Source organism: Perna viridis, chromosome 2, assembly GCF_037379345.1.
Source record: "Perna viridis isolate PV_CMFRI_1.1 ecotype Kerala chromosome 2, ASM3737934v1, whole genome shotgun sequence".
In the NCBI taxonomy this organism is placed as follows: Eukaryota; Metazoa; Mollusca; class Bivalvia; order Mytilida; family Mytilidae; genus Perna; species Perna viridis.
The window spans coordinates 26353187-26380361 of NC_142446.1; the positions used below are offsets into that span (position 1 = coordinate 26353187).

General features: G+C 34.1%; 4 protein-coding genes across 7 annotated transcripts in view; 2 read left to right on the plus strand and 2 right to left on the minus strand.

Annotated features, from left to right (window-relative positions):
* The window catches only part of LOC148624255 (DNA repair protein RAD51 homolog 1), a 35510-nt gene extending 34970 nt beyond the window's left edge, over positions 1-540 (minus strand). Inside the window, exon 1 of the mRNA XM_088566868.1 lies at positions 407-540. The gene's annotated coding sequence lies outside the window, so the exon portion shown is untranslated. The remainder of the gene's footprint in view (positions 1-406) is intronic.
* A 28-nt stretch (positions 541-568) lies between these two features.
* Positions 569-2905, plus strand: LOC148624257 (uncharacterized). Its single transcript, XM_088566874.1, has 3 exons — positions 569-703; positions 1279-1428; positions 2761-2905. Exons 1-3 carry the CDS (start codon positions 661-663, stop codon positions 2883-2885), a joined length of 318 nt encoding a protein of 105 aa, XP_088423000.1. The 5' UTR covers positions 569-660; the 3' UTR covers positions 2886-2905.
* On the minus strand, positions 2902-5885 carry LOC148624258 (rho-related GTP-binding protein RhoJ-like). The gene is made up of 4 exons (XM_088566873.1): positions 5677-5885; positions 5190-5248; positions 4004-4201; positions 2902-3811 (listed from the first exon to the last, which is right to left on the minus strand). Exons 1-4 carry the CDS (start codon positions 5825-5827, stop codon positions 3611-3613), a joined length of 609 nt encoding a protein of 202 aa, XP_088422999.1. The 5' UTR covers positions 5828-5885; the 3' UTR covers positions 2902-3610.
* A 6032-nt stretch (positions 5886-11917) lies between these two features.
* Positions 11918-26811, plus strand: LOC148624259 (uncharacterized). 4 transcript variants are annotated; one of them, XM_088566877.1, is made up of 5 exons: positions 11918-12035; positions 15198-15307; positions 16242-16337; positions 19937-20032; positions 23147-26811. In XM_088566877.1, exons 2-5 carry the CDS (start codon positions 15286-15288, stop codon positions 26749-26751), a joined length of 3819 nt encoding a protein of 1272 aa, XP_088423003.1. In that variant the 5' UTR covers positions 11918-12035; positions 15198-15285; the 3' UTR covers positions 26752-26811. The 4 variants fall into 4 exon arrangements, with proteins under 4 accessions (XP_088423003.1, XP_088423001.1, XP_088423002.1 ...); XM_088566875.1 differs by lacking the exon at positions 11918-12035 and adding an exon at positions 12049-12233; XM_088566876.1 differs by lacking the exon at positions 11918-12035 and adding an exon at positions 12240-12453.
* The last annotated feature ends 364 nt before the right edge of the window (positions 26812-27175 follow it).

The following is a 27175-nucleotide window of genomic DNA, read 5'->3' on the forward strand; positions in this document are numbered from 1 at the left end:
TAATTCAATTGATTAATTATAATGCTTGGTAATAAAGTGAATGAAAAGTAAGTTATTAGTATGAAAATTGAGGACGGACGAACTGACAAACAGCATTATCACTATAGTATTTTATTAAAGTCTGCCTCAAACATTATAAGTAATTGCACATTGAAGTTCCGTTCAAATACGAATAACTATTTTAATGGATAAAGCATAGCACGTTTTTTTTTGTGTTTGAAATAAATAAATAAATACAATCCTAAAAGAATTTGAAAAAATCAACATCTCGATTTCGACCATGTGTCGAGGTGCCAAATTAACCACAAGTACAGGTGCCGATTTCATCAAAACTGGTTCTTATACAGTGAAGAGCATTAGATATCCGACAGGGAACCGGTGCATGGTTCAAGTAACACTAACTGACCTTGACCGGTGAGCAACTTAATCTTCTTTTTCGTCGTACATGCATCTTACGCGTTACACTGAATCGAGATGAGTAGCAAAAAGTACGAAATGTTGAGTTGATGTGAAGCTACACACAAAGTACACAGATTTTCGGGAAAAAATGTCCTAAATGATTTAACTGCCCCCTTTTTACAGTGTATACGAGTGGCCTCTTTAAGACATGTATGTGTACTGATAAGAAACGACCGATAACGCAGTCAATTGGCAGATACTATGAAATATTTAATTTCAGTCCTGCTTTTCATAGGAATTTATGGTAAGATTTTTTTTTTAAATTCTACAACAAAATCGAAAAAAAAACTTTCGTCCGAAAATGAGTACTTTTCATCTTATTTTTAATTTTATTCTCCGTTTTTTTTTTAAAGTTAGAATCCTGTTACATTTCGTGCAAGGGAGGACCCAGGTTTTCGGGTTAGGGCGTAAATAGATGTAAAGGCCGAGAGAAGCGACGCAAGAAAATTTTTAGGCAGAATTTTTTGAAAAAAATAAAGATTTTGTGCATTTTTTCAACATTTTTAGGGGGCGTACGCCCGGTACGCTTGTCCAAGAATACGCGCGTGCATCGTATCCGTTTTGTGAATTTTCAAATTTTGTGTAGATAAATCGCCTCAATTTTGTTTTGATCCGTTTCTATATACCTTTAACTATTTTAAGGATTTTGGTCCTTACTACAGTACTTCGGTAAATCTCTATTTTAATCATATACATGTGTAGTCTTTATCTTAATAATCATGACATTACACCATAACACTAAACAGATAATAATAACAATTCTGAGACATTCTCTTTATTTTTTTTAAACATCGGGGTAAAGCATTGGGTTTAATACAGGAATAACGAAAGGGTTTCCAGAGAGAAGAGGAATATGCTTGACTTTCTGTGGACCTAATTCACAACATTCTTGTCCGGCTGGATATGAGTGCCGCAGTAATGGCTGTGGTCACGAGTGTTATAGACCAATTGATTTCCAACTTCCTGAAGGTAAGCTTAGGGGTGTCAAGTCTTGTCTGCAGACCTATAACCACTTCCTGCTTCACTACGTATCGCTTCGCTATCTTAAAGGCTTTGAAGAAATTCACAAGGCGTGAGCATTACTTGTTACTAACCCGTGAAGTAGTTTCCCCAGTACTGAAGTAATTTGCATAAATAGGGTGGGTTAAGAACTGAGTATGACAGAGTTGAAATAGTGAATATGCGTTCTCAGAAACCATACACAAAAGTACACTCTGGAAGGAAAAGACTACCCCACCTTTATGTGCCAATGTTCAGACCCCTACCCATACGCCCGTCCGTCTTCAAGTTGTATACGGTTGTTGATTTTCATGAGTTTTGCATTGTACAATCATGAATTTCTCATCTCTAGAAATAAGTTTGCTTTTTTTCTTTGTATTCCGAGTCATCGTTTGAGGGGTATAAGATTTTGAACGCATAATAAAGGTAGGACGGTGTATCATGTGCTATAAGCACATATGTTCATATAAACTGTTTTTCTGAAGTAACAATTCTTTCTCGTATCACAACATTTAAACGGATTGCAATTAAAAATATTTGAGATAACAATTATAAAAAAAGGGGAAAAAGTATGTTATTTTATTTAAACAAGTGTCGAAGTAACAATAGACTGGGGTGTACAGTGCAAGGTTATGACGCTCAGTGCATCTTACGACACAGGAAGGCATGTTTTCCGCCTTGTATTATCTCAGTTCCTATGTAAGCATGTAAATAAGTGTTAGATCGGAAGACAAGGATGCGTAAGTGAAGCATATCAAGTGGTGTTTGACATCAGACAATGGAGGTCAGCACTTTAATTTTTGGATTTGATAAACGGAGAATTCTTTGTTTAGAATTTAGAATCAAGATGCATTTTAGCAGGAAGGATGCCAGTAAAAGATTATTTGCTGAATTTTGTAGCGACACGAAATTAAATTGTAGTTATCATAAATTATGTCGACCCAAAACTCAAACTTTCCAGCATGCTTTCATTGTATTGCTCACCTGGGTAGTGTGACGACATGCCATATATGTAGTATCGCCTAAGTACTAAATAATACGTTTTATTGCAGATCCATTGTGAGCCATTTTAATAGATCCAGGAATTACCTCGTTCCCAACCACTCCCACAATAAATAAATAAATAAATAAATAAAAAAAAAATCAAACTGCCAGGCCCTGAACCCTATATAAAGTTACAATATAAATTAAAATAATAGAAATTCAGTCTAATTTAGTAAGGAAGGAAATTTTCCTAAAGAAACGAACAAAACATTAATAAAGGAAAATTCTGATATTTGTGAAAGTACTGTTTTATTGTAGGTTGTCCATTTCTATCGTGTGAAGGCCAAAGTCACTGCCCCCTAGGATACGAAACAGACTCGAATGGATGCGACACGTGCAAATGTGATTTTTCTGCTTTTAAATCAAATTCAAATGTGGGCTAAATAAATAAGGCAGATCCAAACTTGCTTTTAAATATCATTTAAACAAAAATAAACAAACAAACAAACAGACAGACAGACAAACCACACCATGCGCTAAATGTAAAAAAACACACACACACTAGCCATAACTCTCACTATCCATTATAAGTATGCATGAGATTAAATATGTTATTTAATTATCTCAGATACAAATGTATGTATCACTTCAGAATCTGTTTAGGTAGGCCTTTAAAAGACACGCACCATAACTGTAGAAATTTAATTTCTTATAAAAATGAATAACATTTTTTTAAAGAAAATATTTGTGTCATACACACTTTGATGAGTAATGAACATTAAACAATGATACACACAATGACTACATGTATACTAGCTGACTGACAAATGGTCTGATGGTTAAAGCTGGTATTGCGAATATTAGTAATTAAATAATATAAAATTGAGCACCAAGTATTTGAGACAACGCCAATTAAATGTGTATCATAATGACGACTAAGTTATGTTTTATAAGTATCAATTAACTTAAAAAAAAATGGCAAGGTTAACGTTTCCCCTCTGGAAAGTGGAAGCGATGATTAAAAAAAATGAGAGCCACGGTAGCTCTCATTCACACAACCAGCGCTGAAAGAACATTCAACCCGCATTACTAGTTAACCTCTCGGTTATGAGGCTGATAGAATTCACACGAAAGCTGGGGTGCTTTCAGAAAGTTTCCATTCGAATGTTCATACAATTTTGCATGAGCAGCAACCAGTCTGTTGTGAACATTTTGATTCATTCCCAACCTGAGATGACATAATGATATCACTTTTCAGTTCTTCCAAACCTTCATCTGTTAAAGCGGAGCACTCGACGTAACTGGAGGCACCTATTTTACTGGCAAGATCCATACCTTGTTTTGGTGATACAAATGATGATCGTACAACCTGTAAATGAAACTCGTACAATTAATCAATACATTACAGGTTTAAAAAAACAATATAAATTGAAAGTTACTTAAAATGCAGAAACAACAACAATAGAAGTAAAATTGTATTACCCGAGCAATATGTGTGTCAAATAAAATAATCAAAAAATGACCGAAAAAAAAAGCAACAATTAATATTATCAATAGGTACCTGTCTGTCCATTTTATCCTTGCGGACATCAATTTGTGTACCAACTAATACGAATGGTACATCGGGTATATAGTGACGTAACTCTGGTACCCAACAGTCTTGGACATTCCGGAAAGAGTCCGGATTAGCCACAGAAAAACAAACCAAGAAAACATCACTGTTTAAGTAGGACAGCACTCTCAGTTTATTGAAATCTTCCTGAAATAGTATTATTATGATAATTAATTGCTTTAAACCGGGAATTGACCATGAATAGGGAGTTATCTATTATAACAATATAGCTGTACATAATAGCATACATTATTTTTATGACCGGAACGACGTTCGCTTATAGTACGTAAGGTCATGTGGGAGTGATTATTAATGTTTTCCGTTTTCTATACAGATGTTTACTAATACCTCCTGGATATTAGTGTCGGTAATCATAAATATTCGTCATATAAGTATACAAATAACGTGTTTACATAAATGTCCAAAAGATATTGCCTGTAGAAATGCATTCCAAATCCGATCATGCGAGTCCCTAATAACCTAAACAAGGCAATACTAGATGTGCATTTGTTATTAAAGTTTGAATTTATGAATTCAAACTTGATGAAATATTTCACAGTTCTGTGGAATTTTCAAGCATGAAGGTAACATATGTACTTGGCGCATGGCTGGTTCCGGTCCTCCCCCCCCCTTTCCGTTTGATTCGTTACTTGTTTTATTCGTATTAACATCAGTTCAATGAAATTACTACAAAAAGTGTACATTTTAGTAATATCTAATAAAAATACATCAGATTTTTTTATTGTTAGTTACTGATATAAAGTATTGTCTTTGTGATGTATTTTTTTTTGCTGAACACATATGTATAAAAAATAAGAACCTGTGTAATAATAAAAGGGGGCCTCGCGGTCGGTTTAAAGTTCAACTAGATTAATAAAATTAGTGAAATGATACTTGTTCAAAATGTGGATATAATTGAATGACAATCTAATTAAAATACGCGAGATGACATGCGCTTTTAAAGAGAGTAGCGTAATCAAGAATTTAATTTGAATTAGATTGATTGAACGAGTATACAATGAAATGCTAGGCGTGCTATTTTATTGATGCCATTGAGTTTTGAATAAATAATAAACTGAAAACATCTCTTCTAAATTTTAGCATGACTAAAACCAAATTATGTGGCTAAACCTACCTTACCAGCCGTGTCAAACATACTTAGGTGGTATGGATTTCCATCCACTGATATTGTTGCTGGAAAGAAAAAAATAACGAGTTACACAATGGTTCATGCTGGTCGTGTTCATGTGGATACTCTACATCTACAGAATTCGCATTACGGGACAATAACATTTTCATTATACATTTAACTGAGTTAATATATCAACTTTATATGAACAACCTACTCCGGCAATGCTATAGGTTGCCGGCAAGCTATTTTCTGACTTGGTGCATATAATCGAACGGAATTCCAACCTCTTACGTTGTGGGAGTAATGAACAACATTCCAAAAAAATAAACTGATAAATATTACTTTAAGTTACACAATGACTACTATATTACATTGTCGAAGTTTAAAAAAATCGTTATATATGATCATACATCAATGTCGATCTATAGAATGTCAATACAGTTTGGACAGGGTCTGAAAACTGTCTTCTTACTATACTGTTAAATCTTACCAGCAAAATTGTCGAACATAGTTGGTTTATAGTCCTTTTGAAATGCTCTTGATGATAGTCGTGATATCAAACTACTTTTTCCAACTCCTGTATCCCCAACAACAACTAGTTTTAAACTTAGTTTGTCTATAAATTCGTATTTCTTCTTCATTTTGAATATCACAGCTTAACTGTCGAACATAACATATGATTTATGAATAAATACGGAAATGGTAACACTCCTTTTATACACATGAGTGACGACAGACAAGGTCAACGATTCGCCAACCTATCCTGAAAGATTAAAACAAAGGACTTCTTGGTCAAGTATAATTGATCTTTAGATTAATAACTGATTTTTGTAATTGAAATATGTTCAGTTTGATTTAATCAAATTTGCATAATAAATGCATAATAAAGTTTAAAATTCGACCATGGCTACACGCCCAGTTTCTTGTAAGTTTTAAGTAAAACATTCCTGTACGTACTCCAAATAAAATGTTATCTTTTAGATGTAAAGAAGTCTCAACCTTGAGTGGATTAATAGGGGTATTAAAAAAGCACAATGTGGCTTTACCCGAAAAGAATTACAACCAACAGTGCCATAAGGTTATGCCCGCTTCAGTTTCTGTAACATGTCGATGTTCTTTTTTTGCCATTTCAATGTTACGAACACGTCACCAAAGATGTCAAAATGAATGGACTGGAGGATCCTATTATGAGAGATTGATAGGGGCCACGTAGTCCCCATTATGTGTAAGAATAGAAAAGCATTAAACTGACGTAGAGGATGTTTATCTCTCAACGCAAGGAATTTTCCATAACCACAGCGAACAGCCACTTAGGCATCTGAACCGTAACTAAATATTCCAACAAACTGTGAGCAACTCAAAAGTAATTCACCCGAACGAATGACATGACGAATGTTACATTATTAATGCCTAAAAAATGGACTTCTTATAACTTTTATACTCCTGGATAGAGACTGAAATATAGTCATTAGAGACAAAAAAATCTATTAAAATACATGTATTGCGTTTTTTCAAGGTTGATACTTTGATATGATAATTTAAGTGTTTGTCCGAACATAACAAATTACTAGTTCTACTTATGATACAGGAAGAATTTTTTTCAAGAAAAATAATTCAAATAGTGTAAACATAGACAAGAAGTCAAAAACAAATTTCGCAAATTCAACTTGTAGATATATAGAAGATTAAGATGTATATGAGATATACTTGGTGCTTATAAATGTCTTCATGGTAATTTTGAAACCTTCACGAGAACCTGTCACGATTTGTCAAGCAACTCCACGCAAGTATCGACATGTGCTCAATGCTGTATTGCTGTACCTTTGGACCTTTGAAAAAATATCAATGTATGAAATGTAAAAGTGGAACTACATGTATTCTTAATTATTTAAATATATAAAATCTGACAAAATCGAAGACACGACTCGTACAGAAAGTTCGGTAATATTTTTTGTTGACGTGAACTCAGTTTCACTTTTGTTGCACTTAGTTTAAGTACATTTCAATGCACTATTATAGTTCCTGGTCATAGATCATCGGTCTATATTTCAGTACGGTTACAGAGGTCAATTTACTCTCATATGTAACACAACGACACGTATTTTAAAATAATTTAATAGAAAATATTTTATCCAATAAATATAAATAATTCAGCTCATCTGAGCAAAGAAGCCGTCCCTTGCACGATGCATGAATACGACGGAATCGTTTCGCTTTCTACCCTTTGACCTTAAAGACACTCTTCCATGGAAACGCAAGTCAGCTGATCACGATTCTGTTTCCCGATTGTCCAAAACTTAGGGGCGTTCGAAAAAAAAAACTATCGAAAATTGACATTGCGTGCCATGTCTTATTTCCTAAATGAAATGTAGAAAATTATAAGTAAAAAGAACTAATTTTACTGCGTCGGCTATCTTTTTTTAAAAAGATAATACTTGTTTTTAGTGTGTGGCCATGGATAGTAAAATGTAAACAAATTTTGCCCATTTAATGGATCTAACTCATGAACTCGAAATAGGTCATTGCATCACAAAAGAAATGTACTATATGTTGTTGTAGTACTGTTGTTAAATTGCTGTATGGAGACCTTTTTTCAAGGCGACCTTACATTAATCTAGATACCTTGTTTGGAATTCAAGAAAGTGCCTGTTAAGAAAATATTTATAAACTGGAATTCTACCTAAGAGTTCCATTTGTAGTCGCAAAACCCTTCTTTTTGTAGCATCAACAGCATCACCACCAGGCGTAGTTATAGGACATATGTATAGACATAATTTACTATCTGTCTTAACACGCGATAAAAAGGAAACATCTGTTTATCCGGTAAAGTTTACAAGAGGGACACTTTCCAACACTTCATATTAGATGAAACAATAAAGAGGAAGGAAACACAGAATAAAGAAATAACCTACAAACTATACGTACATAGAAAGAAAATATTCTGAGGTCAAATTCCGGACGTTGATCTACGAATCACCAATTTTGTTTTTAATTTTTGTTTATTAAACACTGCGTGAGAATCTCTTTAAAAAGTAAAAATAAAAATATATGCCATTCGTCTGCTTTTTCACAATAACAACATGAATAATGTGTTAACACGAGGTGGCGGATCCAGAGTTTTAGGTAAGAGGGAGGGGATGGGGCAAAACATTTCTTGACAGGATCATCGGTGAGGATCACGAGGTGATCCAAAGCTGCTAGGGGGCTTTGGGGCATGCCACCAAGAAAATTTTAAAATATTAACCTCAAACCTGCATTCTGAGGGTATCTTGAACAATTTTAAACATTTTTTTAAAATTGCGATTTTCTAAGGGGGCGTCTTCACCGACATGGTTTAGAAGATGCTTTGCACCAATGATGATATTCAAAACAATCTGAAAATAGAGAGCCCATGACGGTTAAAACAATAAAGACATTTATTGACTAACGTTCGAACATTGGCCCAAATATGATCAAAACTGCCAATACGATACAAAATACAAAAGTGCGCCAATACGGGATATAGCCGTCCAATACGTCACATTGGACTGGTTAAAATCCATATTGGTCTAGTGTATTGAACTAATTATAGTCAATAAAGGTTATAATTGCGTAAATTTTCCATATTGGCTGAGTTATTGGTCCTCGGCTAGAAATATTGGACTTCGGCTACGCCTTAGTCCAATATGGCTAGCCTCGAACCACTAACTAAGCCAATATGCTAATTTATGGTAACCTTTACGTCGCTTTGCAGTATCGTCTAATACGGAAACTAGTATTAACTGAAGTAATAAGCTATTCAGAGATAAACAAAAAAATCGGAACGAAGGATGGGTCCTTTTAAATAGAAGTGTCCAAAGTATATGCAGTTTTTTTTTTACCAAATGCCACAGGTTTTCTTGCATTAGTTATTCAGAGTTAAACATACGATAAACCTTCGCCCATTGGTTTATTTGATTATTTGCTAGATATTGACCAGTTACCGAAGAGACCGGTCAAGATTTATCGCCACATAGGACCAGTGCAAATAGCAGTAGGACTTTTTGATGTAATGCTTTTGTTAGGACACCTACATACTAATTGTTATTAACTAAAAAAACCAAACTATTATAACAAAAATATTCTACAACATATAAACGCAGTAGAAAATACAACTATTTAACATGATTCATTGTAATTGCAATAATTATATCAGTGGCGGATCTAGTTTTAGGTAAGGGGGCCCCAAAATATTTTTTAACAGGATCATCGGTGATGATCACGAAGTGTTCCGATTTGCAAGGGGACATGCATTCAGAGGGTATCTTGAACAATTTTTCAACAATTTTTAAAAATTGCAATTTTCCAAGGGGGCCCAGCCCCCTCGGTCCTCCTTGGATTCGCCCCCTGTATATGTATTAAAATAGAAATAGCTTTATGTCAATACCTCATTTATAAGATCTTTAATAGACTGTATGTGTTAATATAATATTTTCAAAAACCATGATAGGATACCATTTTTTTTCTTACCAAGTTGACATAGGACATCATTTTTTTTCAAGTCAGATAGCCGTAGGGTTGCAACATTTATTTAGGCTCTTATTTTTTTTTGCACCGGTCCTATGTGGCGACAAATTTTTCTCCATCAGATCAAATTGATACAGGGAAGATAATGTAAACTTTTAGAAGGGTCTGGAAAAATTCCCAACGATATATACCACCAGAGGTTGTCCTGTTAAGTTACATCATGTGCTAATGTTCGCACCCTAGATTTACTTACGAGGAAGTATCACTCGGTTAACGAAAGCTATAATTTTATATAGCCAAGTTGGCCGAGTGGTATAGAGCGTTGGACTTAGCGCAGACGGTGTTGCCACAGATGTCAGAAAAGAGAAGGGGTTAGAATCCCGCTGAGGGAGCGACCAAATTTGCATCGCAAATTTGCAACCTTGCATCGATTCTGAAGTTGGGGTGTAGTATATATATATATATGTACATATACAAGACGACTCTATTCGCTACACTGCTCCATCGGATCAAATTGATACAGGGAATATAAAGTAAACTTATAGAAGGGTCTGAAAAATTCCCAATGATGTTAGAACTGTCAAATTTGCGAAGCAAATTTTTTTGTCATTTCCTCTGCGGGACTCGAACTAGTACCGCTGTGACATCTATGGCAACACCGCCTGCACTAAGAATTTATAAAAAGTATTTAGTAAATTATAAATTTACTTTTTCCTAAGTTTTATGTATGTTAAGTTATTCAGATATTCACATTAATGATCTTTTTAAATAATTTATCAAATTCAACATATCTGAAACGGCGACTTAAGCCAACCGTATGTGTTTGTAAACTAATCAAACAATGGTTATCATTTGCTTATAATGCATGAAATGTCCGTGCAGTTTACGAGCGAATCTATCGTCTTGTATAGAGAACTGTCCTGTCCGGTCAGTGATGATAAGTCATATTATTAACGAATAAGCGACGAAGTTAGGATGAAATAATGAATTTATGTTATTTGAAAATGGCTTAAAATTGTACACAATATCAAACCAATCTGGTGATCGAAATTGCAAATAGACCTAGCTTAGTTCCTTGGGTTAATGAACACAATTTCCCTCGTACTATCCATCAGTACCTTTCAACAAATATTGGCTTAATTTTACCACACATTTTCCTCTTACTACAGACAAACCTGTGTATCTAGAAAACAAACAAGGCATAGCATGTCCTAGTCCAATTAGATACGATTAATTCTAAGTAAAATTAAATAAAAAACTGATCTGACTTTTGCTGTGCATTTATTCAAACTTGCAGAAGAGAACAAAATAAAGAAACACCCGATTTTCACTTGATATGAAGTAATAAACAGTTTAAATCACCTGTAGTATAAAGGTATGTAGCAGGAGAGCTTTTGAACGTCCGGAGAGCCAGATGCTATGCCACATACTTTCGAATTCATCTGTGTAGTTTCAATCTCTACAAAGTTTATTCTCCAGTGGCTACGATGTGCTTTGCAACTCACAACTCCAGGGAAATGTTTACTTCGCAACCCCCTGTTAACATGATTGTTCAGATTCGATCAGTGGGACCTGAGTCTTTGTACCCTAATTGTTCCACAGGGCTAAATGAGACAAAGTTAAGTTGCACTGTACATTTATTAAGATTTAAGAAGTAGCTATGAAAACAATAGTGCAAAATAAAACAATTTAAAAAATGTCTGTAAATGATATGTACAGAATTAGTATGTCCGAAGAGACATTTGTTACGTGAAATAGGCGACTGAAGTGGAGGTGGATCTTATGAAAAAAAAACAATGCATCTGTGTCTGAACAGACTGATACCTGATTAAAATGGCTCATGAGAAAAGGCAATGTTTAACAGATGAATTTAGCATAACCTAAAAATTCAGTGTAAACATATTAAATGGTATGATTATCATGCCATATTAAATTGCAAAGTCGTCATCAATACAATATGATATAGTAATCAAACATTTATGAACATCAAAACTATAAAACAGTTACCTTAAAAATCTATATCACAATTGAAATGTTCATAATTATCACTATTATTGTCCATATGAATAGTTCACAACCACTTAGGCAGGCAACTCCGTCTGCTGTTGGCCTCTACCGATATCAATTTGAATAGAGTTCACCTTTTTAAAACACAAGTGGGGAACATCTCAAAACACTACCTTAATTCCGTTTATTTTTGACACACTATGTGGAATCGAAAAAAAAATGTACAGCAAAACCAAGTTAAGATCTGAGGGCCCAAACTGATTGTCTCCACTGACTTTGCGTAGCCCTGGAATTATAGGTCTCTACTTGGAGGTTTAGAAACAGAGAACCAGATAAGGGTATAAGAAAACGCCAGAGGTAATTCGAAAAGATTTAAGCAGACGATAAAATGGCGGAAAGTGACAAGTCTTTTCAAGATTTAGTCGATAGTCTTTCCTGTGCTGATAAAGCTGTCTTGATCCATGTTGTGGAAGTGCATGATAAATTCTGTTTAGAATGTAAAACAAAAACTAAGGCACATTCTGAAACTCAAGAAATTTCAACTAACGAAGATGGGTAAAACTGAAGCAGCATGAATAATAATCGCCTATACTGTATATAGTTGTTGGGGATTCTCTGCGTGTATATAGAATTTCCTTCTGTGTTTTGAAATATTTCTCCACTCGAATTTAAGATTTCAAAATTCAAGCTGCCGCCTTTAGCATATAGAGAGTTGATAAATAGTTTTAAGAAGAATGTTTTCCAGTCCCCTGAAGTCTGGAGAAAACTTGGAAAAGTACGATTAAAATGTTGTCCTACAACGTAAGAGGTTGGAATTCTGTTTCTCCATACCCCAAGTCAGAAAATAGCTTGCCAGACAACCTTTAGCACTTCTGGAGTAGATTAAAATGGCGGGCAACCTCTTACAGAAACTTGATTAATTTAGCACACTAAGAATAGGCTATATAAGCACATGGGCAAGAATAAAGAAAACTTGCATACACACAGATCATGCATATAATGATACAGAGAGCTGGATGGCAACTAGATCTTCATCTATATATCAAAAATGCCAAATTTGAAATGAGATATGATGCTTTCATGTGTTTATATAGTTCCATAAATCCATGACAGCCCAACAGCCCAACAACCATGGTACATAAAAATGCTGGGGGGCTTGGAGAATTAGGCTAACATATAAGTTCATTAAAATTTTTGAGCTTGGGGTTCTTTGTAGAAATTTATATGGCAAAGACAGTGATGTAAGTTGAAATTTTTTTGCTAGGAGAAATTTTTGCCACTTGCTAAAATTTGCTGGTGGAATTCTGTATGTCATATAGGTAAAGTCCAGAAATAACCCAGAAAACTTAAATTTAGTGACTGTAAATTTTCAGTACTTGCTAAATTTAGCTAGTGGAAAAAATTCTGGAATTCAATTCCTGGTTTTCGAAATTGACACCAACCCTACAGGCAAAGCTGGTAAAATTGTTCGTGGGCTTGCAGAATTTTGCTAACATGCCAATGGTTGCAATATCAGTTCATCAAAATTTTTTTGCTTGGGCTTGTTGTCAGAAAAGACTTGCATTTTTAAACGATAATATCAGAAATGTGGTCAGGCAGTCCCATTTGAAATTAATTTTTTTTTAAGCTAGACCCAAAACAAAAGAAGATATCTTTTTTAAAGTCAAAGGAAAATATTAATATGGTATAACCGTATAACAAACATGTCAACTCTTAATGAACAGTGATCATGAACTTGAATAATGAACATGATCTGCATGTAAATTAAAGTTTGTTCATGATACATTTGGTCTTCAATATCTAAGCCTAGCTGGCCATGGCTGCTTTTTTTTAGAATGGCCTATTGAAATTTAAAATGTCCCATTTGGCCTATTGAAATTTAAAATGTCCCATTGAAATGTAGGGTAAGGGGGCCGTAGACGCATTTGCAAACTTTTAATCCCATTCTTTGTTTTATTTTTTATGTTACTTGTGTATTTAGGGGCAACTCTTTCGCTGTATAATGATGTTTTGGGCCAGCTGCAGCCTGTCATGTGGTATGAGGATTTGTTCATTGAAGACCAGTGGGTGGTCATGGGCTGACATTTTCATCCTGGTAGGGTTGTTGTCTCCTTGACATATATTTTGATGTGGGTTAAATATTCAGCATGATGAGATCTATGTGCAGTCAAATTTTCATTTTAATCTGTTAAGCCATGTTGTGGTTATTTTTCCTTTTTCTACATATTTTGCTATTTTTAGTGATATTTCTTTCAAAAATCTTCTCCTCTAAGACTACTTGACCAATTGAAACCAAACTTGGTACAAATGTTTCTAGAGGTATCCTGCATAGAACTGATGTGAGTATTTTTTATTTGTCAAAAAACATACTAAAAAAGAGAACATAGAGGTCAGACAGTAGTTTTTTGCATATCTCCAAAACCGTTAGGTTTAGCCAAATTCTTTCATTAGCTGAAATGATCCTTATTATTAGGACTACAAAAGTCCTTAGGGATAAAAGTTGTCAGACAACTCCTTGTAAGAGTTATTGCCCTTGAAAGGGGAAAATGACAGGCTTTTTTTTTAGTATTCAGCCAATATCTTGAAAACTATGATAGTTAGAAAGAAACTTTTAATTGCTGAAATGATCCTTATGATAAGTCCTACCAAAGTCAAAATTGTTGGACAACTTCTTGTTAAATGTATTGCCATTAAAATGCATTTAATTTAACCAGATGAGAGAGTCAGGCTCATGGGAGCCTCTTGTTTTCAAGACACTTGCAGATTATGACATGATTTTTGGTATATAAGTTCACCATGATAAGATACAGGTCATGTGTATGTTTTGTTAATACTATGATATTTACTTTGGATTAATTAAAACTCAAAGAAATCACAGTTTGCAGTTTGACATTCTGAGTAACAGGATTTAATTAGAAGATAAAGAAAAAAATCATTCAAAAATCTTTTTTAAATTTTATTTTGTTGCAATATTTTCTAATGCCTGAAAATCCTTTTTATCAGGGTCCTTCTAAAGTATTTCTCTTATGAACAAATTTACTTGAGTATCCAACATGGGGACACGTGGGGTATGTGAGCGCACTCACTAAGGTTCTTTAATTTTTTTCTAGATAAATTGGAATAATCTTTCTTGAAATACTGAAAAAGGTGAAAATTATTTCTTTTGAGATTATGGGGTCTGGATAAATATTTGAATTTGAGTATAATCTGTTATTTGTAATTTAGCTTGTGTAATGGATATTTAATACAACACCACATGGTTGGGTATCATATAAAGTCCAATGAGATGCCTTTTTTTGGGGTTATTTTTCCATTTCATGATGCCATAAAGGAGTTTCTTCATGGAACACATCCACAGATTGGTATTTTAATCTATTTATAGCGATAACTTTCAAATTGTGTCATTGTACGCATTGAGGTAAGTTAATATTTGATTGGTAAATTTAATATACAGTTTTAGGGTCTAATCTATTTTTTTTGTGCTTGCAATAATTCTAGATTACTGTCTTTTTTTTTCAGAAATATTAAAAAATCAAATGTCAGTTCAGATTTGAAGAAAGACTGTAAAAGTATTGCAGGTTGGGGCGAAACTACAGAGACCTCAATAATGAAAACAATTGGGAATAATCGTGAGTGTTTGAACTTTCTTTTTTTGTTGCATTTATTTCAAGAAAGTATCATTACAAAAATAATGATAGCAAAGCATATCTATTTAGGAAATGTGACCCTCCAAACTTGACTTTTGACCTGTGCCCTTGGAAATCAGTAGGGAAGGACTTAAATTATACCATGTTTAATATTGTGAGCCACAAATTGATGAATACACAGACAGTAGCGTTATTTATGTACTCCATTCCCCTCACAACATTGTGTGAAAACAGAGTAGACATATCAATACGGTGTCTGAGTGGTGCCTGAGTGGTCCTCCTAGGTTATAAATTTCTACATTAAAAATGCGGCCTCAGTAAAATTTTGCATGCTACTTGATGATTTTTCCCATGACCTCAGATTCCCCAAATATAGGAAATTTAGATGGTTTGGATGTGTTATTTTAACACTGAAAGTCATTCTCTACAGTTTCGGAACACCAGAGGTTAAAGAGAAAAGGAAAGCCCAAAAGAATACTCTCGAACTATGTATGCAGTTTTACGCACAGCATAGTGTGTGTACCTCGGTCCCAATTAACCTTATTATTGTATTAAATAGATAGATATCATTCCCTATTAATACTTTTAATTAAATGGTTCTGCTGCCTTGGATCAACTTCAGTTTGTTAGCTGTCAAGTCATCCAATTGTTCAGGAAAAAAAAACACTGAACCAAATACTGTAAACCAACTCAAAATTTGTCTGTGATTGTTTAGTCTGATATATTTCCATGAGACTGACAACAGACCTTCAAGTGTATGCTCAGTGAGGATTATCAGGTGTGGTGAATCCATATACATTTATTGCATCATATTACCTGTAGGTTGGAAAATTAATGTGCAAACCTTTTCCTCATTCTTGTATAGAGTTGTTTTAAATGATTAACAAAGATACACTATACTTTTTCAATTTCATAGACCTGAGTAAAGAAATAGGAGAAGAATCACTTACAGAAAAAAATACTACAAATAAAGTAGAGGATATTGAAGAAAAAGTGAACCCGATTGAGGAAGGTATGTTAATTCTAAGTCCAATCAATTGTGTGTCTATCATGCATTTGATTGAAAGTGAAATGAACTACTTTTGATGCATCTTTACTAAAAAATTTTTTTTATGCCCCATTCCGAACTCAAGGTTTGGTTATATTGTTTCACCTCAGTCCATCTGTCTGGCGTCAGTCCTGCAAGTTTTGTGATACAACCATAACATCTTTCTACCTATAAAATGAAACTTTGGGGAAGTGTACACTGTCACAACTGTATATCCATAGCGTAAGCCAGGGTAACTGTTAGACATAATTGTTTCATTCTTTGATCTATCACCATTTCTTACAATGCATTTGTCTTGGGCTGAGATTATATTCTAAGCAAAAAATGAAATGCAGGTATAAAGTGCTCAAATAAAAAGGAAGTTCTGTACAAAACAGCATTGACACACAGAAATGAAAAACTCTGCAGATAATTTAGACATGATTTTTTCCACTTTTTCAAATCCAGAATTTACCTTTTTTTTTTAATTATAAGTTCACTTCTGATGTTAGCGATTTCTGCTTTTTAATTGGCTCCATAAAACCATGTCTGATAACTGGATTTTGTTGGTTTATGGTTGGGTAAAAGTCTATAAGATCATAGTTCAGTGTTTTGTCAAAAAAAAAATCAAAAAATTCTGAGGCCACTGACTTTACGTAAAGAAGGACCACCTACATAACCCTAATTGGCCACTTAATTTGAGTTTCTTAAGTCAAACCCTGTAAGCTCCCTTTAATTATACCCCTGCTTTGAATGTGGGGGTATGAAGTGATGGGATTTGTTTGTCCATCATTCTGTCCGTCCATCATTCAGTTTGTATCAAATATTTCTGTCACAAATTTCTTGGCTTCTACTGGAGGGAATGATTAGTTTTTTTGGTATATGGCTAAAGCGTGATGATTTGTACCATGTCTCCCTTTTCCAGCTTTCTAGGTCATCTACTTCCTGTTTTTCCAGCGACTTTGAATTTTGACGTGCGGTGTTGGGAAATTTACCGGTGCAGATTTCTCAGCACCCATTGGAATGAATGATTAGTTTTTTTGTATATAGGGTAAGCATGATGACTTGTACCATATTTTTTGGACTATTAGTGGATGTGGAGTATATGTCGGATTGCCCAATTTTGACCAAAATCGACGAAAAAACATAGATAATTCAAATTTGCCAGATAAGTCAAGAGTCAGACATGTGCATTTATATCATAGATGTCAGCAGAGATCCGAGTTGAGCAGTTTGTTTTTTCACAGCATATTATTCCAGTGATATTGCCTTGTATGGTATTTCTGAATTAAATTAATATTTTTACTTTCGTTAAAGTGTACTTTGTCCGCGAGTTCAACTTTTTTTATTGAATTGGATGTCAATTGCTCTGAAACCTTAGATCATGTAGTGTACGAAATCGTAAACATGTCAAGCGTGGGTACCCAGGTGTGAAATTAGTTTGATGAATAGGTCATAATTACGAGCGGTAATTAATAAACAATTACCTTGTATTTCCAAATACAATAAAAAAAAAATTTAAAGTTGGTTTGCAATTAGCCATTTAGATAACACTTGAACTGATTATAATTTGAGCCATGTTCAAATGTGTCATACAGTAAATGGGTATTAAAATTTGCATATTAAAGGACCAATAACTCCTGAACACTCGATAATGGTCTCACTTACGACTTTCAGGTCAAATGGCCACCCCTATGTAGTACCAAAAACACACTGAACCTAGAAATATGCATTGTAAGTGCATTATTTGTGTGTATTCTGATCAAAAGTAGTCAAAATAAAACTGAGAATGTGTACTTTAAAATCATATTTGCAATTTACTACAATTGTTGACATGTGTGAGTAATTTGCCTCCATGCTGTGAGACCAGTGTCTTACCAGTAAAAAAGGAGTTTAACATATCCTCTAGACTTCATCTTAACTGTTTTAAAGTTTTTAATAACATCATCATATTCATTCTTAAAGAATAGCGGCACTGATCAATAATCTTCAAATTCGATCGACGGTTTGACTGTTTGAGTTACGGCTTCGTTGATTGTTTACCGAAAATTTTGAATAAAAGCAATAAAAAATTAAATAAACAAATCTAATTAAATGCCTTGTAGATGAACATTCTTTCTTGAAAAATCTGTATATTACGTTGAAGTGGACATTAAGTTGAGGCTGATACTTTGCTGAAAAAAGTATCGACTTGTGGTCTGAAAAAAATATAGTACCATGTCTCCCCTTTCAAGCTTTCTAGGTCATCTACTTCTTGTTTCCCGGTGACTTAGAATTTTTTACATTTGCAGTATTGGGAAATTTTAGTGCAGATTTCTCAGCACTCATTTGAAGGAATGATTAGCTTTTTGGTATATGGCTTAAGCATAATGACTTGAACTGTGTCTCCCCTTTCCAGATTTCTAGGTCATCTACTTCCTGTTTCCCAGCAACTTTGAATTTTTTACATGTGTGGTATTGGGAAATTTTTTGTAATAAATTTCTCAGCTCACATTGAAAGGAATGATCAGTTTTTTGATATACGGCTTAGGCATGATGACCTGTACAATGTTTCCCCTTTCGGGCTTTTTAGGTCATCTACTTTCTGTTTTCTGAGTGACTTAGAATTTTTAAATTTGTGGTATTGGAAAATTTTCCATTGCATATTTCTCAGCACATATTGGAAGGAATGATAAGATGTTTGGTGATATAGTGATTAGATGAGCTTGTAAGATATATTTATGTACAAATTACAGCTTTAATGTATGACACATTATTCAATTTATATACAATTTCTGTTCTTAGCAAGAAACCATGAAGCCACTTAGGACATTCACTCAACCCTTAAACACCTCAAAGCTTACATGTACATAGCACTTTTGAATAAACCAGAATGGACTTTGAGAATGTTAAAGAAACAATGACCCAACTAGGATAAAAACATCATTGACACTTTTACCCCCCAAATTTTTTTTGGTTATGTACCTAGCCTACAATTAATATTTCTGAGTATAAGGTCATTTTTGGGGGAGCAGGGGTATACATTTAGTGGGCATTGCTCACTGTTTTTCTAGTTTTTTTGTTTGAAAACACTTGCAACAACTTGATCAAAATTTTTATGATGTTATTTTATTAGATCAGCATGTTAAAACAAATCCTATTTTTTGTCATTATTAGACTTTTATACATATTTTCATCAATATCTTCTCCTTTGTGCAAATGAATATGTTCATGAATTGGTAGAAAATCTACATTGCAGCTCAGTGCAAAGTTGCTTATTCATTGTGCTGCCTAAAGTGTCAGTTAACAGATCTTATGTTCAGGGGCATCATATGTTTCCCCAGATAGAATTATGTCTCTAGGATAGTCCTACTTTGAGTGTTTTGGCTAAACAATTGTGGAGTGCAGGGGCATCACATTGTCTAGTTTTAACATTGTACAAGCCTATAATAACTCGCTTTATATTGTCTGTACCATAGATAGATTGAGATTAAATATTTGATTGTTAATTATTTTACTGAAAGACTTGTTTCAAGTCTTATGCACACAATATGTTTAAAAATTCAACATGCTACTTCATAACAACAACTGAACTTTTTTTTCAGATACAACAGCTAAATCAAAGAAGAAAAGTAAAACTGATAGTAATAAGACTGATGACAGATCAAAAACAATGAAATGGGCAATTCAGTTGTTTAAAAGTTAGTATGCTGCAGTTAAATAATTGGCTTTCAAGATAAATTTTTATTTTAAATTCACCCTTCTATCATTCAGTTATTTCATACAAAAGGGGGCAAGAAGAGCTGTAATAAATGTTGGTCATAAGACAGTCAAAGATTAGGGTTAGTTTTTATTAAGGGTAAAAGGCAAATTTCACAGAAAAGATTTGATATAGTGAAATGCAACTAATGCTCTGGTCGGCATCTAGACTACTGAAAGAAAAGACAGATTTCTTTGGGCCGCAACTCCTCTGATACCATACAAGATCGAATATATATTTGTGATATGAGGTATAAATGTAGTGTTGTGTACTTCCTAAATTTGTCTTTGAAACAATCTTTTTTCTATTGGTTTGTGTGTTATAATATGCTTTTGCACACGTTCAATCGACATACTCTCTGGATCATGTTTACATGTGTTACACCTGTATTGTACGTTCATTATTTTGCTTAATTAAACAACATCCACCATTTTTCTGAGGTGCAAAACTGTCCAGACATGGAAATGCCTAAAACATGTCAAAATAAACCTTCCCCCTTCTAATTGTAAACATCTGCACCTGAAGTAAGGACTCCCCCCACCTTTTTATGTGTAACTGGCATGACTGGTGTACCCCCTATCCATTGTTTTTAGTAAAATATTGAATTAAAAAAAAAACAAACAAACAAAACCGACTGGATCATCAATCACAAACAAACAGGAAATGACATTTTCACACATTTAGAATGACTTAAAAAATGTAGTACCAAGTCCGAAAAGCTTATAGTGTATATGTAGTTGTCTTTCTTTTATTACATTGTGTAATAAGAAGTTCTGTTCGAGCAGAATGCACAGTTCGGATAAGCCTGAACTTTTTGTTATGCATACAAATTCAGTTGAGTGTCCGTCTGTCTGTTCATCTCCCAGCAATTTCCATTTGATAAACAAAACTGTACAGTTGTTAAGCACAAAAATACATGCAGGTTCGATTTTGAGCTAGATAAAAAGATCTGCCCACTGGCCATGGAGTGATAACTTGGGTGAAGCCTCAGAATAACCAGCTAACAGTACCAGGGTTACAGGTAGAGACTGCGAATCTTGAATTCATCCATCACTGCAAAAATACGTCATTGATGCATCGCATGTCTGGAGCAGTCACATTGTTTATTTTATTGTATTTTAATTCCCTCAACGGGCCTCATCAACTTTTAAAGTCTTCTGTTTGTGTTTGTCGGTGTAGTCATTGTCGTCGTCAAACATCAGCTCCAATGAATCAGCTTCTAAGTCCCAGATTTAACCAATTTTTCCAGGAAAGTGCATTGGCATGAGGATATGAAACTGCTAAGGGATGCACCATTTAACTTCCAGGGGGGAGGGGGGAATATTTCGATCCTGACTTTGGAGAAAAGATAATTGGGTAGGAATACTTAAAAAATAAGTAATGTGGATAAAAAAGTAAAAAAAAAATTCACTTACATGCATTAGAACAGTACTGAGTCAAAAGAAAACCAAGCCCCCCTCTCAAACCACTAAAGCAATTTGAACAAAACTGTACACCATTAATGTAAGGTAGATGATCATAGATCATTTACAACGATTACTCATTTTGTTTTGATTCGTCAAATTAGTACCGTGTCCACACTATTCAATCGACCACGATTTCACGGGCATCATCTAGTATAACCTTAAAACAATTACTTTCAGCAAGGATCAAAATAATAAACTGGCAGCCAACTGGGCAACCAAATTTGAAAATGAACTAGCTCACAGAAAATATGTACCCTGGTAGGTGTTATATGATCTTGAACTTTGACCTTAATGAGTTTTGCATGATTAATTAAATGTGTTGTTCATGGCTGATGTACAGAATTTTAACCACAGTATGCCCACAGAGATGGATTCCATTTCAATGATATCTAGTTTGTTTAGAGGTTGAGTTGAACTTTGACAAACATTCAGGTTAACTGAAAAATGGCTATAAGGGATTCTGAACTTTTTAAATTGAATTGACCTTAGGAAATTTGTATGAACTACTTAGAATATTAAAAATTGATATTATCTGGGATCTCTCTGTATGAAACATGTTTTTTTAATTTCAAAATGAATAATTCAGTAAAAAATAAAATGATATAACATGTTAAATAATAGCATGTGACCTTAGCAAAAGGCATTTTAATGATAAAGAAAGTTTCTGCCTCAAAAGTAGCTAGCAGAAACATGCAAGCAACTTTATGTTGTGTCCCCTATCTGATTCCCCCTTTTAGTTATAGGTTCAAGTGAGTGTATGCTATCATTTTGTCTGTCATATGTTAACTTGAACCCTTGTCCTGCTGATTTGTTCTGAAATAATGTATAGATTTTGATATTTTGCAAACTTTTTCAAATTATATGCAAACTATTTGCACAATGGTACTGATGTTAATTGTTATATTTAAGTTAAAAATAGGTGATCATGGGGTGAGGTAGCTGGCCTGACTTGGTAAAATGTGTCTGTCCCTGGAAAATGGTCATTTTTTTTTCCATTTTTTTGCTAGATGTGGGATTCAACAGGAGCAAGACAGGAACCAAAGCAAATTAATCTCACAGCTTTTATCCTGTGAAGGCCACTGAAGCCAAATAAGGTTCATTACAGTCACAAGTGGAAGATCAGGAGTCCCTTGAAGGGTCACTTGTGTGAAAAAAATTAGGATTTTTCCCAATTTTTGGCCTCAGTTAGGCATAAAACTAGAAGAAGTTAATACATGGGGTCGACATAGTAATGGTGAGAGACCTCATAATTAGTTAGATTCCAGGCAAAGTAAAGCATTATAGATTAATTCAGCTGTGGCAAGGGTCCAAGAAATGAAGAGTAATCTAAAACAATCTCATTTTTTTGGGCAGTGAAAACTCATGACCTCTTTTTTCAGCTTTCAAATGATTATTTTTTTAAAGAAACTGTATGTTAGATAGCCTCATTTTAAAGCACAGTCGTACTGCTTGCAGATGAGAACAAATTGTGCTTTCCTAAACTATGATTAATACTGCCAGAATTAATAAGCAGAAACAGGGCGAAGCACATATAAATCAAGGTGCAGCACGACAAGGGTTAAAAATTGGTAATCTTTTTTCTATTGTAGAATGGCTTAAAGAAAAAGGAACCAACTATAATTTTGAATGGATGCCCACAGAGGAAATTGCAGAGCACATTAGGAATATGGCAATGGAAAAGACAAAAAACTTCAAGCCTGTATTTCCACACCACATAATAGACATTATTAGATTGTCTGTTGTGGATTACCTAAATCACAAACCATTCAAAAGAGGGTTAGGTCTGCCTTTTAAGAAAACATCCTCAGTAACTCCAATAGAACTGGTAGACTTAAAAAAAATTTACTCAAGTGGGATATTTGGAAATGGAGGAACTTATACAGCTTTGTCTCTACTGTATAAGGTTTGGTTTGAAATTAATTTGCATTTTGGGCACTTCTTAAAGAAAAACTGTAGCCGACTTAGAAAAGAAGAATTGAAAATAGCAACAGATGAAAAAGGGAGATTGTTTTGTACATTTTGTCTAAATGAAATGGATGATACAAGATGGAAAGATGCACCAAGAATTTACAGTACTCCAGAAAATCTACTCTGCCCACTGAAAAGTGTGTTGTGTTACATAACTCATCTTAATCCAGATAGTGAGTTCCTTTTTCAACATCCATTACGGTATTTGAAAAAAGATGCAAAATTGTGGTATTCAAGTACACCATTGTCAAGATCTTCAATGAAAAAAATGATGAGAGTTATTTCAAAGACTGCCAACTTAAGCAATGAATACACAAATATAAGCATTTGTGATACATCTCTTGTAATCTTGACACAGGCAGATCTTTGGAATGAAGAAGAGTACAAAAAAAGGTGGACAAAGGAAAACAATTATGACATTGCAGAGAGGAAAGGAAACATATTCATGGCTATTCAAAAATATATTCATGGACCCGCAGTCAGCATAGGAAATAGTGGTACATTTTTGCCAAGCAAAGAAACTGGGCCACCAGTACCAACTTCAGTTAGGAGTAGTCTAATTCAGTTTAAATGTAGACCTCTCAGTACTGTGAATGAAGGAAATATAAACTCTAAGGAAAAAGGTGATTCCTGTATTGAACAGTGTCCTGTAAAAAAATCTGTTCTAGATTTAGAAAATGTTTGCCCACAAAGAACACAGGCTGTGAATATGCAACAGCAGTTGCCCAAATCAGATTGCACCCCAAAAAGAAAAGACACAAATAAAGAAACAGGGGATTCAGAATTGAAGTTGCAACCAAATTCTGGAAATAAGCTTCTTTCAAATAAAAATCAAACATTTGATGAGAGTGAACATAATAAGATTAAATACACAACCAGAAAAGATGAACAAAATATTTTAAATAAAACTATTCCAAATTCTAGTATATGCTTAAAAGAAATTCAAAAGGCAAAAAATTCTGACATTGAGATAAAACAAGACATGGTTTATCACCTACCAAAACCTTCAGAACAAGCCCACTCAATAAGCTGTGAAGTAACCAAGGTGGTTTTGGACACAAATCAAAATGAAAAATTTGTAAACATACACCAGTTTGCACAAGTACCATTACAAAACATGCAAGGAATTCAACAGAACTTGACAATGCCTATTCAGTCTGCAGTTACTAGTGTGAAGAACCCTGTTCAATTTATCACCATGCCAGGTGTTCAGTGGCAATATCCAGCACATGAACATTTCCAAAATCACACAAGAAAAGTCCAAATTTCAGAAAAGGAGTATGATATACATAATCTTAAAAGGAATGAAAATTGGAAATTTAAAAGAACAAATGCCCATGCAAGTAAAGAAGTTGAAATTTCAACAGTTCCAACCTGTAGTGGGAAAGAGGTTATTAGTGCAATAGAGAATCAGTCATTATCTTCAGATAAAATGTCTCACAATCAGTGGGTATCAGGTGAAACTATTGACAAAAGTTCAAATGAAGTGACACCTCTGACTTTGTCTCATCTATTTGATATCAAGGTATCAAATATTCCAAGTATTGGGTCAAATGCAAGGAAATTTGTTCCTGTTGGTCAAAATAGTGAAGCGACTACAAAAAAAGGAAGCTCAAATAATTTGAAACATGACATGAAAATACCCTCAGACAATTATTGTACACTTTTACCTCAAACAAGTTCTGGGTCTGAAAAGTTGATAGAACAGTATCTTCAGGCAGGTTCCAACACAGTAAAAAATGGTTGTCAAGAAAAGCAGCAGTCCATAATGAAAGTAAACAATGCTGTCATAGCCATTGCACCACCAAGTACTGTTCAAGAATTCAGTAATTGTAAACCAGGAAATTCATTAAAAGACCACCAAGCATCATTAAAAAAATCTAGAACACAAAACGATTCTATGTTAGTAACTGATGTTGTATTTGATGAGAATAGGAAAGCTTGGATAATGAGTATGAAGCCAATAATACAGAATAATGATCCAAAGTGTTTAGTACAACCAAAAGACAAGGAATACCATTTAAAAGAACAATCTAGTTACAGAAAACACATCTCGGAGAATATTGGCAAAGCCAAGCATGATAATAGTGGAAGCATTAGGGAAAAGTGTAGTAAAATTATTTCATCAGAATGTTATGAACCAGATGAGGACAATGTTACGAGGGAAAAAACTGTTAAAAAAGACCTTGACCAACCTTCCTGTAACTTTACTATTACAGATGTAAAGTCGATTAATGATCTGAGCAATAACCAATATTGCAAGACTCATCTTGAAATAAAGGTAGAACCATTAGACACATCTTTAGATGGCAACAACTACACCAAGTCTGGATCTGTCTTACAGAAAGATTATCAATATCACAAACAGGATGTTCATCCCAATCATGATGGCACTGAACTTGTGATCAATAATGATTTTAAGGATGCATCTCTCTTAAATAGTACCTTTCAAGTCAATAAAGTAGAGGCTTTTCCAAGTTTTCAGAAGAAATTCCTCCAACGGAAAGGAAAAATTGCACAGATTTTAAAGAAAATTCAAGATGATTCAAAAAGATTAGAAAACTTTAGATGTTTGAAACAGAATAAACAGAAATATCCCTGTAAGAAGACTGAGGTTGAAATTTCAACCTTGGAAGACACATGTAAGCCAGGACAACAAAATAGTAAGAAGTATTTCTTTGATGGTTGTGACAATTACCTTGATTTCTCTACTGCAAGTGTTGATAAAAAGTCTGATGGCATGGACATATTAACTAATGATAATGGAAGTAGGATGCAAACAACCCCTCTGAAATTGTCCATAAGAAAGAAAGATGGAAATCAGTATGAGATTGTAAAATCAAATGTGTCTAGACAAATTATTTATGCGCCTTCATTTGAGGAGGATCCAAATGACGTCAATACACATACTTCCCATAGCAAAGAAATTTCAACAATAGATAAACAGAGGAAAAGAAAGCTAGATTGTTGTACAATGTATGATGGCAAATCTGGTGGGCTCCTACCATGCCTTCTACCATTAAAAAAAAGGTGTGTCATCCACCAACATGAAACAAGTAATGGTAGCTTAAATAGCACTGTTACTGAGGGAGAACATTTATTTGATTATGTATTATCAGAAAAAGAAAGTGACCTTGAGTCTGACTGTAGTTTGACTGATGAACCTAGTTTGCTTAAATGTGTGAACACAAGATTTTATAATTTTAATGACATTGATAGTGACTGAAACTCTGTAGTGCATGTATTTGACCTTATTTGAGTCAATTGAAAAACTGAACATTTGAAATTTTTTGTGTTTAATTTTAGATTCCGATATAGGCTAAATCGTATTAAAGATTGAACTGATTAAGATGCAAGATGAGGGGTATATGGTGATGGCGGTGTCGGTCTGTTCTTTCGTCCTGTTACACAGGGGAGGGGGGATGTCTCCTATCTGTTTATCCTCTTAAACCATTAATTGGAATTTAATGAAACTTGCACAGAATCTTTATTACATGTTGCCATTGTGAACCTCCTATTTTAGATTTTGATCAAATATATTTGGGGGAGCATAGCAAACCATGGACTTGAACATTGACTTTTGTTAATATGGGGACAAAGAGGACTCATCTCTTATTTGTTGCTCCTCCTGTTCCACAGAATGGAATTGA